This window comes from Nanorana parkeri, unplaced genomic scaffold, assembly GCF_000935625.1.
Source record: "Nanorana parkeri isolate BGI_ZX_2015 unplaced genomic scaffold, ASM93562v1 scaffold2135, whole genome shotgun sequence".
Classification (NCBI taxonomy): domain Eukaryota; kingdom Metazoa; phylum Chordata; class Amphibia; order Anura; family Dicroglossidae; genus Nanorana; species Nanorana parkeri.
This window is the reverse complement of record NW_017308403.1, coordinates 72910-85849: the sequence shown is the minus strand read 5'-3', so window position 1 is coordinate 85849 and position 12940 is coordinate 72910. Positions and strand designations below refer to the sequence as shown.

At 43.2% G+C, this 12940-nt stretch overlaps 1 protein-coding gene across 2 annotated transcripts in view; it reads right to left on the bottom strand.

Annotated features, from left to right (window-relative positions):
• The window catches only part of RRP12 (ribosomal RNA processing 12 homolog), a 61018-nt gene extending 51345 nt beyond the window's left edge, over nt 1-9673 (bottom strand). For both annotated transcript variants that reach the window (XM_018572798.1, XM_018572797.1), the window contains exons 1-11: nt 9475-9673; nt 8056-8279; nt 6298-6381; nt 5428-5504; nt 5243-5348; nt 4205-4321; nt 3977-4115; nt 2692-2819; nt 2068-2166; nt 1723-1814; nt 562-673 (exon numbers count right to left, since the gene is read on the bottom strand). In XM_018572798.1, the coding sequence (XP_018428300.1) occupies nt 562-673; nt 1723-1814; nt 2068-2166; nt 2692-2819; nt 3977-4115; nt 4205-4321; nt 5243-5348; nt 5428-5504; nt 6298-6381; nt 8056-8279; nt 9475-9613 (1317 nt within the window). In that variant the 5' untranslated portion in view covers nt 9614-9673. The remainder of the gene's footprint in view (nt 1-561; nt 674-1722; nt 1815-2067; nt 2167-2691; nt 2820-3976; nt 4116-4204; nt 4322-5242; nt 5349-5427; nt 5505-6297; nt 6382-8055; nt 8280-9474) is intronic.
• Between the last annotated feature and the right edge of the window lie 3267 nt (nt 9674-12940).

Here is a 12940-nt window from a genome sequence, read left to right as displayed (position 1 = left end):
ATTTTTTATACTATAATTAATATAAAAAAATTCTAAAAAAAAATAATAATAATCAAAACTTGTGAAAAAAGTGTTTTCTTCTAGTTTTTTTCCTCATTTTTTTTATTTTATTCAAACTAAGTGAGGGGTTAGGTACACATATGTGATATAATTATATAGCCCTATCTGTCCTCTAAAAAACAATATATAATATGTGTGGGTACATTTAGTAAGAAAGTATATTACTGACGTGGAAGAACCACACAGCAAAAATGTAAAAAATGTGTCAGTCATTTATGAACAGAACCTGAAAACTAGCTCAGTCATGAAGGGGTTAATTTAACTCAATTCTAGTAACTACTATTCTCATTATCGATTAATCAGTTGCAGCCCTATTCCATATCTAAACTACAGACAACACCTGCTTATGTTTGCTGAATGACTAATAGTTTACTTTTTACTATGTATATGAAATAATCTTAACAAAGACAACATACAGGCAGAATAGGACCAAACAGACAGATCGGTTATCATTGCAGCCATCACTGGTCTTATTGACTCTGTGAGAAGGTGGACATTTACCTTGAGGGTTCTGGTAGCTGCAGACTCAACCTGCAGGTGTGAAGACAAGAGGCAGTTCATACATGTGGAGAAAAGGCGCGGTAGATGACCCAAACTCAGGTCACTCTGCAACCTAGAAACACAAACACGTGGTCATAAATTGTCATTTGGTAAGACACGATGGGCAGAAGAAAAAGTATTACTTTTGTGTAATAAAACATCAGTCAGCATTTTATTCTCTTGGGGTTATTTAAAAATAAAAAAGCAAACAAGCCTCACAGTCATTTCTAATATAGAAACATAACTATTTAGCTTTTGATCATTTACACAATGCCGCGCCCAAGGAGGATACAGGTGACACTGAAGGGGGGAAAGTGACAGAGTCACTTTAAAACAACACTTAGGTATCACACCTATTTATATTTTAACAGTGCTTGTTTAGCATCGTCCTCATCGTGGGACTGGTTTGCTGAGGCCACTTCACTTTGCTGATCAGCCAGTCATAGGTCTTTGATGACATCAACATACAATGAAGGACTAACAATGCAGCATTGTATAGAAGGATGGCAAGGGCCCACCCCTATTGTGAACCAATAGAAAGCAGAGAAGAGCACCAGTGGCCAGGGGAGTGACGGACAAATATGGTAAGTCCTTTTACTTTCATTTTCCCCTAGGCAAAAAAAATAAAAATTAGCCCATGTAGTTAGTGTGTGGGCAGATCACAATGTATGGGAAAAATCAAAAGCAGTCCAAACTGGGGCTTTAAAATGCCACCTACTGTCCTATAAATGCCTTTTCCTTTATTTCATCAATAAACTTGCTGCCTGATATGCCAGTTTGCTCAGGGCAGGGCGTGCCCCTTGCTCTAACCAGCCCTTTACCAACACATCCTATTTGCCTATCCATTGTTTCTAAATGCATCTGTTTGGTCACCAATGGTTTCAAGGCAGCCATCCTGTGGAGATCAATGTTCTCCAATTATCTCCTCTGGGACTGTCACAATATGGTGGTATAGTGCCTACAAAAGCTTTTCTGCATTCTGAAGAACATAGTCCTTGACAGACAGAAAGCAAAAAAAACATGTTCAATTTTATTTATATTCTACAGTTTGAATAAAAACATGACGTTGATTTCAGCAAATAAATAAAGCGTAAATGCTGTAATGAGTGGAAATGTCATTACCGTGACAAGTTTATGTGAGCTTTTTCCATTACTGTCAGCCAGGCCAGTAAAGGTTGCAGGTCATTCTCATTGGGCAGATAGTCGTACAGGGCCTGTCAAATAACATGACACAAAGGACACATCAAGTTAGTGTAATGTATGCTTAGGTCAGACAAAATAATGAAAGCAGCACAGATTCCCTTCGTTTACAAATGTTTTATAGTAATTACTGAGAAATGGAACAACATTTCTACTCAAATGGACATAACACAATATAATGATAATCCAGGGAATATAATTACCATGGATATATAAAAATGGATACAACAGACTTTTATAGAAGTCAGTTTATCCAAATATACTCACTGTGATGATCTGGGCATTGAGCTCAGCAGTCAGAGCATTGATGTTAGGGAGAGCATTGAAGAGGCCATGGAAAGCCTGCATGGCACAAGCAGTGATGAGCTGCAAAGTGGAAAGAAAAACCAGTTAGGAAAATGTACTGAAGTATGAAATGGAAACAATAGTCCAACTTGTTGTGGCAGGAAGCAGACTTAAGTCCCATGTTGGTGGTCTTTGGGCTTAGGTCAATGGCATCTGTTGGAGATGTCTCTGAGATCATTTAGAATTCATGGACATGTCAAGGGGAGTAAGTCTTATCCATCCAGTGATGTAAAATTAAGTGGGGCTTAGAGTAAGGAAGACAGGATGCAGGTATAAATTGTCAAAATACAGTAGAGTAGCATAATTTGACAGGCAAGGCATGTTGCACTGCAATCCATATAGCTCATAGTAGTAAGGGACTGTCTATAGTAAAACTGCAGATTCAGTCATCTACAACAGCATTCCAGAATAGAAATCCAGCAGTCATACAAACTATTTTGTGCAGAAATAACAGATTCCATGTAAGAATATCAAGCAATCATATAAGATACACAGTTTATAAGTTAGGTGGAGGTATGCAAATGGTATGATGCTCTCATCACTCACCACATTGTTCAAAGTCATGACCTTCAGTAACGTCTCACAACAAGACTTGACCACACTGACAGGGAAGCATGGCAGCAAATCCTTCAGCAGTGTCAGCATGTGTAGAGTTGTGGTGGCTTCTTTACTACCTGAAAAATAAAATAAACTTTTAGGTTATATATTTATCTGATCTACAAGCCCACAGCCACAAAAAAATAAAATCAGATTTCCGTTAATTGTAGGCTGATCTGGTTACCACAGCACATTTGAACTGCAACAGCATAGCTCATATCTGGCAGCAGATTTTTTGGCTGGAATCACAGGTGGTTCCGGACAGCTGCAGCCGCTCAACCTGTACAAAGCAATGACAAGCGCAGCAGCTGCCACTGATATTCACATGTATCTGCACATCCACCTTTCTAGCTCTTGATGAAATGATTTTGAGTTTATAGGGGAATCATGTTGTCAATTTTATCAATTCTATTTGCTTTTTAATCAATTAAAATATACTTTTTCAAGAAATTCTTGGTGTGCAAGTTGTCAGTCGGCTGCCTAAAAAACCCCAACTTTTCTGACTTTTCGATATATAGCTCTTGATGAACACAGATTGCGTCCAGGGTCGGTTATCTAGCCACGGGTGACCACCGGATGTATAAATGAGCTTTGCACGATATTCTAATTATTCGAGTTTCACCTGTACATGTGAACAGTGTGTCAGCCTGTCATTGCTACGTATGGTCTGAGAGGGGGCAGCTGTCTGGTACCCCCCCTGTGATTCCAGCAGCAAGAATCTGCCATTTCTTGCTGCAGCAATCTGCTGCTAAGACTCAGAGTTCAATTGTGAAAGAGGTTTCCCACTCGGCAGCCACACATTTGGCTAGGTCTCAACCCTTGCATGAAGTGTATGTCTGGTGCCAACAACTGCACTCTAACAGGCATCAAGACAACATTTATGACAGTGAATACATAAAACCTCACCTCAGTCATCTTCCTTCTCTGCCACTGACTGGTCCCCCCTCTACATCCTTTCACAATGGAATATGACCAGATGCTACTTCTTTCATTCCTTAACAATAAGTTCCAGCTGCGACTCTTCTACCCTATTTACCATCAGCTTCTTCTCTACCACTCATTTCCTCAGCCTTTTAACTATGCCCTGTCCCACTTTACCTATTATCAAAAGGTCTATAATTGGGTCACCTATATTTAAACAACTCACATACTGCCTTCTCACTCTTTCTTTCAGGGTCAGCTCCTACAAAACCTTTCCCAATGTTCTGTTCCTTCCCACCAATGAAACTCTTACCTCCTGACTTTTCAATCTCCTGGATACAAAACTTAGCAGTGGACTGAGCTGCTGGATGGTGAGTAGGGGCCGAGTCAGCGAACATAAACTCGCTGCCCTTCAGGACGGTGCACACGCCAAGCTGAGCGGCCTTCCGTACCTACAACAAATTGCACACAGAATTAAATCGGAGGGACATAGCATGCATATCATGTACTGTAGACTCTTTTTTTCTTGTGTTCAACCTACTTTTGGTTTTGCATGGACAGTGAAGCTCAGTAAGCCATGGTACACCTGCAGAGTGGAAGGATAACTCCATGCTGATTGGTCCTGTTTCCGAAGCAAGACTGACAAGCAAGAAACAATCTGAAAAGAAAAGCCGAAATTAAACAAATTGCAGAATCACGTCTCTCCTACGCGTGTGGAAAACAGGGCATTTCTCCTTTTGGAGAACCTGTGTGTACAATTCCTAGTGAGCATTGTGCAATGTGTCCGTACTCGTACTTCGTCAATGAATTAAGTCACCTCTGAGGAAATTCACATGCTGACCAGCTCTATACTGATAAGGCCAAGTAGGCCAAAAAATGCTTTACATGGCTAGCTGATCTGGGTCAATACTACACATGCAATAAAAAAAAACTCCATGACTTCAAAGCAAGCCAGACACAAAATGCATGGCTGTCACTGCTGACCTCCTTTAGAAAATGCTAGGTAGCCTGGCAATCATTGTAATTATCTGATGTTAGTGTTTTGTGAATCACTAACCAAACCTAGTATGCAGAAATCAGAACTCTCAAATCCACATTCCTTGGACACTCATCCTATATATTTCTCTCACCACAGGTTTTCTTTAATGCCCATCACTAGGCAAAGAGAAGAGTGGGCACTTGAGCATCTTATGAACAGGGACTTAGGTGAGTAAAAAGGTCATTTTGAGATAAAAATATATATGTAGTGCCAGTGATTAGTTAGAAGGGGGAAGGAGGTTGGAATTGGCTTTACATTATCAAAAACTGATATACAGTGGCCATAATCTGCCACTAGCTTTCTTTTTCTCTCTAGTACTCCACTGGTGAGATCTCCACCAGAAGTCCTAGAACTCCACAACCCTACTGGTACCTCCTGGTGCATTTACTATAATTTACAATACAGGAATACTCTGGCGCAAGTATAATTTAAGAAGAAAATATATCAAATTTAGATAACATGACCAAGCTCTACGTTTTTCCGCAACAAGTAGATGTATACACAGGATAATATATAAAAAGCAGCAAAAACACTACTTACCCATCTAAGAGCTGAGGTGCTGCCACTGGTGGCTTGTGAAGACATAATATCCATAAAGGCCTTAGAAGTGTCAGAAAACTTCTTAATCAGCACAGGACCTGGAACCCTAAAATACATTACCAGTTATTGGATGATGAATCACTAATCCCGCAGTTAAGCAATAGGTAACAGACAATCAGACTGACCTTTTTAGAACCAGATTAAGCAGGTAGGCAACGGCAGCCAATGACTCCGGGGATTCAACAGCTTCCAGAGTAGTCATCTACAGGGAAAAAAATATATATGCATCAATCATATTGTTACCATGATCTGCAGTACACAGACAAACCTTGGGTGGGCTCATTCAGTAAAAAGACAAGAATATGAATCATAAGCAAAGAGTGTTTGTAACCCGGAGGTGCCTGCTTTTTGAAGCTGTGCTTTACAATTTTTGTTTTCCCCTAGATATTTGAGAAATGCTAATATGTAAATCATTCATAACTGGAGAGTGAGTGCCTAATAAAACCACTGTGCCTTAAAACGGTGGTCCCAGGGTTGTTGGACAAGGAAGCCCAAAGAGGAACAAACGGCCTCTTCAAAACATTAAAACAAGATTAGACCGATTGTAACTACACTGATAGACAATCGAGGGATACTATCGCCCTGAAGTTTGCATGTTCTCCTTATATATGCATGACTTCCCACCTACAGTCCAAAACGTACTAACAAATTGACAAAATGTACTTCTATAACTTCCCATGAAGAGCCACCGGACTGTCGCAGCAGGATTCTATGCAAAGAGTTGTAAAGTGAAAATTCATGAATGACAATGCTAGATGGACAGAAGAGGGGTATAAACTACATTTAGTAGAAAACACTGGTTAGTGTCCCAATTCCTTTAGGTAAAGACTATATATCCCCAAAGTCTGCTGCATGGTCCACGGAGGATTAGCGGTCTTATTTTTTCAGAATATGTTGTTTTCCTTTAATATGTTATAAGTATCAATATTGTAATTCAATGTGGTCATTACTCAGAATCCATAAAAAAATGGCAAACATGCAGAAAAATCACTCACCAAAGCAGCAAAGTATTCTGTTTCTGTCTCCTTTCCTCCCTGAGAACGGATCACTTCAGTTACTGCAGCCAGCACCGCACAAATCTAAAAAAAAATGGAAACATTTTTTTTTTAAATCACCAATCAAGCCTAAGGGGACATTCACACTAGATGCAGTGACTGGTGTTTTTCAGCAACTGAATAAATGCCAGTCATGGATAAAGCACATAGGAAACTGCTTTCTATGTGCTTTGTTCACACCACGACACGGGTGTGATATGTGGTAGGAAAAAATGCAGACGCTGCATTTCAAATAAAGTAAGCAGTGACAGCTCAGACAGTGTGCGCTGCAGTCGCTATCACAACACACTAGCACGCCTGCTAAATGGTCCATTTTAGTGGATGAGCTAGTGTGAACAGGCCCAAAGATCTATATTTTGCATCAGTTATAGAAGTCTTACAAAATTAATCTGACAAAATAAATATTCACACACACAAAAAAGACGCACACTGTTAATGTGAAAGCTGCATGGAACAAAACACAAGAGAAAGACTGTTAAATACTTTATCAAAAGGTATATGTAAACCACTTGTCTTTATTAGGCCTCATTAATAAAGACAATAAAAGGGGTGCTCATGACCATGCCTTGACTTTATTGACCCCATTGCCTCATGTCAGACCCCACTGACTCATGTCAGACAATGCTGGGCCACTGACTTTCTTGATCCCTGGGTATTAGTGTGTTTAAAAGTAGGATCACATTGTTTGATGCCTTGCAGGCAGCACATGGTCCTGGATTTTCAACTTTCCAGGCCATTGTTATGTTGTGGAGAAGTGATGGTGAAATTTATTATGCATGGTATATACCATTTAAGTAAACTGTTGACTGATTCAGCTCTTGGGTTTAGGGTTAGACCACGGCTGTCACTGACAGCTAGTTCCAGCACTAAAGCCTGCCAGAGCTGCTGCGCTTAGTGTGCTCTACACCTAACTGATGTCTGGAGAACAGCGGGCTACATGGGCTACATGAAGAGAACAAACAACTCACTGTAAATATCTAAGCAAAATTTAATTAGAAAGGTTACCACACCAATTTTAATTGGCTTATATAAACCAAGAGCAAAAAGGTAATATACTGACGCTTACCAATCCTTAGTTGCAGCGGCTGCGTTCATTTTTTAATCAGAACTTTAAAACACCTCCCCTTCTCCTCATCTGCATAACATGGGGGTGCTTTATAGTTCACAGAGAGAACTGGGAACAATGTAAACTGATAACAGTGCAAAGGAAGTCATCAGCTCACAATATTTCCAGCAGCATCAACAAGTATTTTCTGCACATAACACAACAAGATTAGTATATTTAAATGCCAAAGGTGAGCAGAGAGAAGTTTATTGTAAGGGCCTGTTCACATGAGATCAGGTCCTGATCAGGTGCTGGAGTGGGGCTGTTAGTATGTTAGCTGCAGTGCAGTGCGTTTTTGACGCGTTTGCGTTTCCTGACCGTTTCCGGACCGGACAAAATGTGACATGCAGTATTTTTCTGTCGTAAGCTGAACGGACTGCGCACGTGAGAACTGGAGCCCATAAAACACATTGGGATACATTGGGATGCATTTTGAGTGCAGCAGCGTACGGAGCCGGTCAGCACACAAAACGGACGTCGTGTGAACAGGCCCTTACTGTTTAAATACCCATCAATAAGTACACAGGCATATAATTCATCACTGTTGGGCTTTTACAGCTTGCTTTAATATAACAATAAAAAAGTTCACCCACCTCCTTGTGAGCAGCAGAGTTGGATTCCCAAAACCGCTGAACTTTGCCGAATGTGACATTGGTGCAGTCAGACAGGCCACTGAGGAAAGTGGCTCCTGATTTTTCTGTGATTGCCATTTCATCCTCATCTTCCATGAGGTCAGCAGGCCTCTTCTGTACAGACAGCGAACCTGACTGGAGATCATTGTGGAGTTTTAGAGCATCTACTGTCAGGTCACTTTTACCTAGAAAAGAAAACAAGAGCATTAATATATGACGCAAATGCAGCACCTACGCACGAGCCAACTAATCACAAGTGTTACAGAACTTGGGTAGCTTATCCCTTTGGTATTTATATTTAGGTACATCAAAACTCGGACAACTCGCTGCAACTGCTGGTCTTTAATCCAGGAGTTTTAAAAACTTTCCCTTAGAGCAGGGCTACCCTCACACTGCAAGTGTTACATGCTCATTTCTCTCTAGGGGATGAGACATTCCACAGCTGGAGCAGAGGGGCAGAGAAAAGAGTGCCAACCGCCATGGGACAGAGAATTTCTTTGAGAAATCACAGTTTTCTCCTTTTTGCATCTCCGTCTCTTTCAGCCACTTCCTGTCTACATGCAGATGCTCCAGTATGTCAGATGCACATCACTGCTCTATAGCCGCTTCCTGAGGATGACAATGAGGGACTATGTGTGAGCATTGTGCGACAGAATGGCCGCTTGTAAATTCTACCAAGGGCGCAGGTGACCACGTAGGAGCACAACTGGCAAACAGCTATCACACTATTACAGGAAGTGCCTGAACGAGGAACATCATGGCAGGATCACCAGGTATTTTACTGAAAGCTGTAGATTTAAAAAGACTGAATACAAATGTTTAAATGACATTTCAATATTTAAAAAGGAAGTTGTCTGGCCTGTAAGACCCCATGTGATAGCAATGAGGTTAAAAACCAAAAAAATGTAAAAAATAAAAGATAAACTAAACACAACTTTTTGGTCTCATAGACTCCAATGGAAAGCCCTATAAACGCACAGCGCTTCCACACTTTATTGCATGTTGTCACACAGACACAATCTACCAGCTGAACAGACGCACATAAGATCAATAGACAAAACCGCCTTCGCCTAGGTATTAAAGGAGTCTCAGGCTTTAAAGCAAAAGTTTCCCATCACTCTGTCTGTCAGCCCTGATTATAATGTAGTATGTCCTGTCCACAGAGTACTTGTCACTCTTTTATCCATTCCACATAAAGGTATTCTCCATCCCTGCTCACAAGTCATAACACTTGTATGTCAGTAATAATGAGGGTCACACAGCCTTCTTCCTCTGTGTTTCAGGATCAGTCTACTGATACTCTCCCCTGTATAAGGCCCCCACAGCACAAGTCATAGACACGATTGCTATTCCTCTGCCGAGAAGTGTAAAAGATCTCACCGGAGGGGCGGCTGAAGAATCTGCTCCGTGCTGCCTCCCGGTGTCTCCGAGCCTCGGGGTTCGATTCGCTGCTGTGTCCCTTCTTCCAACGCTTTACTTTCCCGGCCACACCGGAGCGCAACTTCCCCGTTTTCCCCATAATTACAGATGCTACAGTGCCACGCTCTACACACGTGTGGCCTCTAACACACCGATTACTTCCGGCCGGGCCGCGGCTCTATGGTGATCGGAGGCTACGTGGGAGAACAATGCAGTGCTGCCCTCTGCTGGCACTATACGAGCCTTACACCAGAGAAATGTCACAAAGGAACCTGCAGTGGTCACTGATAGGACTGTACATGAGAGAACAATGCAGTGCTGCCCTCTGCTGGCACTATACGAGCCTTACACCAGAGAAATGTCACAAAGGAACCTGCAGTGGTCACTGATAGGACTGTACATGAGAGAACAATGCAGTGCTGCCCTCTGCTGGCACTATACGAGCCTTACACCAGAGAAATGTCACAAAGGAACCTGCAGTGGTCACTGATAGGACTGTACATGAGAGAACAATGCAGTGCTGCCCTCTGCTGGCACTATACGAGCCTTACACCAGAGAAATGTCACAAAGGAACCTGCAGTGGTCACTGATAGGACTGTACATGAGAGAACAATGCAGTGCTGCCCTCTGCTGGCACTATACGAGCCTTACACCAGAGAAATGTCACAAAGGAACCTGCAGTGGTCACTGATAGGACTGTACATGAGAGAACAATGCAGTGCTGCCCTCTGCTGGCACTATACGAGCCTTACACCAGAGAAATGTCACAAAGGAACCTGCAGTGGTCACTGATAGGACTGTACATGAGAGAACAATGCAGTGCTGCCCTCTGCTGGCACTATACGAGCCTTACACCAGAGAAATGTCACAAAGGAACCTGCAGTGGTCACTGATAGGACTGTACATGAGAGAACAATGCAGTGCTGCCCTCTGCTGGCACTATACGAGCCTTACACCAGAGAAATGTCACAAAGGAACCTGCAGTGGTCACTGATAGGACTGTACATGAGAGAACAATGCAGTGCTGCCCTCTGCTGGCACTATACGAGCCTTACACCAGAGAAATGTCACAAAGGAACCTGCAGTGGTCACTGATAGGACTGTACATGAGAGAACAATGCAGTGCTGCCCTCTGCTGGCACTATACGAGCCTTACACCAGAGAAATGTCACAAAGGAACCTGCAGTGGTCACTGATAGGACTGTACATGAGAGAACAATGCAGTGCTGCCCTCTGCTGGCACTATACGAGCCTTACACCAGAGAAATGTCACAAAGGAACCTGCAGTGGTCACTGATAGGACTGTACATGAGAGAACAATGCAGTGCTGCCCTCTGCTGGCACTATACGAGCCTTACACCAGAGAAATGTCACAAAGGAACCTGCAGTGGTCACTGATAGGACTGTACATGAGAGAACAATGCAGTGCTGCCCTCTGCTGGCACTATACGAGCCTTACACCAGAGAAATGTCACAAAGGAACCTGCAGTGGTCACTGATAGGACTGTACATGAGAGAACAATGCAGTGCTGCCCTCTGCTGGCACTATACGAGCCTTACACCAGAGAAATGTCACAAAGGAACCTGCAGTGGTCACTGATAGGACTGTACATGAGAGAACAATGCAGTGCTGCCCTCTGCTGGCACTATACGAGCCTTACACCAGAGAAATGTCACAAAGGAACCTGCAGTGGTCACTGATAGGACTGTACATGAGAGAACAATGCAGTGCTGCCCTCTGCTGGCACTATACAAGACTTACACCAGGGAAATGTCACAAGGGAACCTGTAGTGTTCACTGATAGGACTGTACATGAGAGAACAGTGCAGTGCTGCCCTCTGCTGGCATTGCATGCACCTTGCACCAGAGAAATGCCACAAGGGAGCCTGTAGTGGTCACTGATAGGACTGTACATGAGAGAACAGTGCTGCCCTCTGCTGGCATTGTATGCACCTTGCACCAGGGTAATGTCACAAGGGAACCTATAGAGGGGATTTATAAAGACTGCCTCTGCTGACTATTGTATATTTAGAGTTGGTGACCCAAAGAAAGGATGCAGATTAGGAGCTTTACCCTGACTGTTCTGTCTACCAGCTTGTACCAGGTCAGTGACTCAAAACGTTGAAGCCATTGAATTACTATGGCAGCCAGGCAACTAGCATTGTTAGGCAACAAAATCACTGTCCAGAGTGCTGTTTTTTTTTTCTTCTAAGGGCCCATTCACACCCTAAGTGGGCATTATACTCTGTATAACGTGTGACTGCTGGTGTGCATGTGAAGGGGTGGGGTGATGCATTGATGAAAGGAATGTTACTAGAACTAAGAGCTCCATGGGGGGGAATTTATCAAAACTGGAGCAGACAAAATCTGGAGCAGTTGCCCGTGGCAACCAATCAGCTTCTATCTTCAGTTTGTTCAGATAAGATGTGAAAATGGAAGTGAGAAGCTGATTGGTTGCCATGCACAACTGCTCTGTATTTTGTCTGCTCCAGTTTTGATCAATTCCCCTCCATGTCTGCCAGTCATATTATACAAGTGTTGTCAGTACAGCACCACAGCTTCCGGAGTACAATGACGGCACCCGGCTCAGTGAATTTCTAAATCAAATTTTGTCAAGTCGTGTGGCGCTCGCAGGCTCACTTTTTCCATGGGGACAGAATGTGTGTGAGCAAGCTGCGCTTCGACTCTGAACACATCGTCAATCGGCATATTTCTTTATTTCACATTGTGGTGTTCAATGTAAGCAACAACAAAAAATCTGCCAGGGGTTCTAATCCCTCTCCTCTCTATCCAAAACTAAGAAAAAAGGCTTGGTTTCCGTCAGGGGCGTCCCAAGGCCGGGTGTCACCAGGAGCGGAGACTGGGTGACACCCCGCAGTGACGTCATCTCGCATGCGCGGTCATCGAATTGACGCCTGCCGGTGGCCATCTTGGTGATGGACACCGGCAGAGAGAGGAGGGGACGTTCACCCAGCAGGATGAGGTATGCCGCCGGGTCCCCTCCTCTCTCCTGATACTGTTGGGCTCTCGGTCCATGACCGAGTGCCTGACTTTTTAAAGGGGGTGTCACCAAAATTATTGTGGCTGGCTTCCGTTGCACTTTTTAGAGCAAAACACCAAATTAACAAAGCATTGTGACGCCCCAGCATTGTGACGCCCCAGCGACACATCAGACCTATGGACTTTAAAGCCGCAGTGACACACTGCATGCGGACCCGTGCAGAGCGAAGCAAAGCTGTCAGGCACGGAGCTTCGCATGCAGTGTGTGTGTGTGTGTGTGTGTGAGCTGAGTGCAGGCAGATGAATGACAGCATCTTCAGCCAATCGGCTTGCACGTAACAACTGGCTGGACTTTGCATCATGACGCGCGGGTTTATACGAGCGAGCCGTTTGGCTGAAGATGACATTTGACATCAAGCCGCATC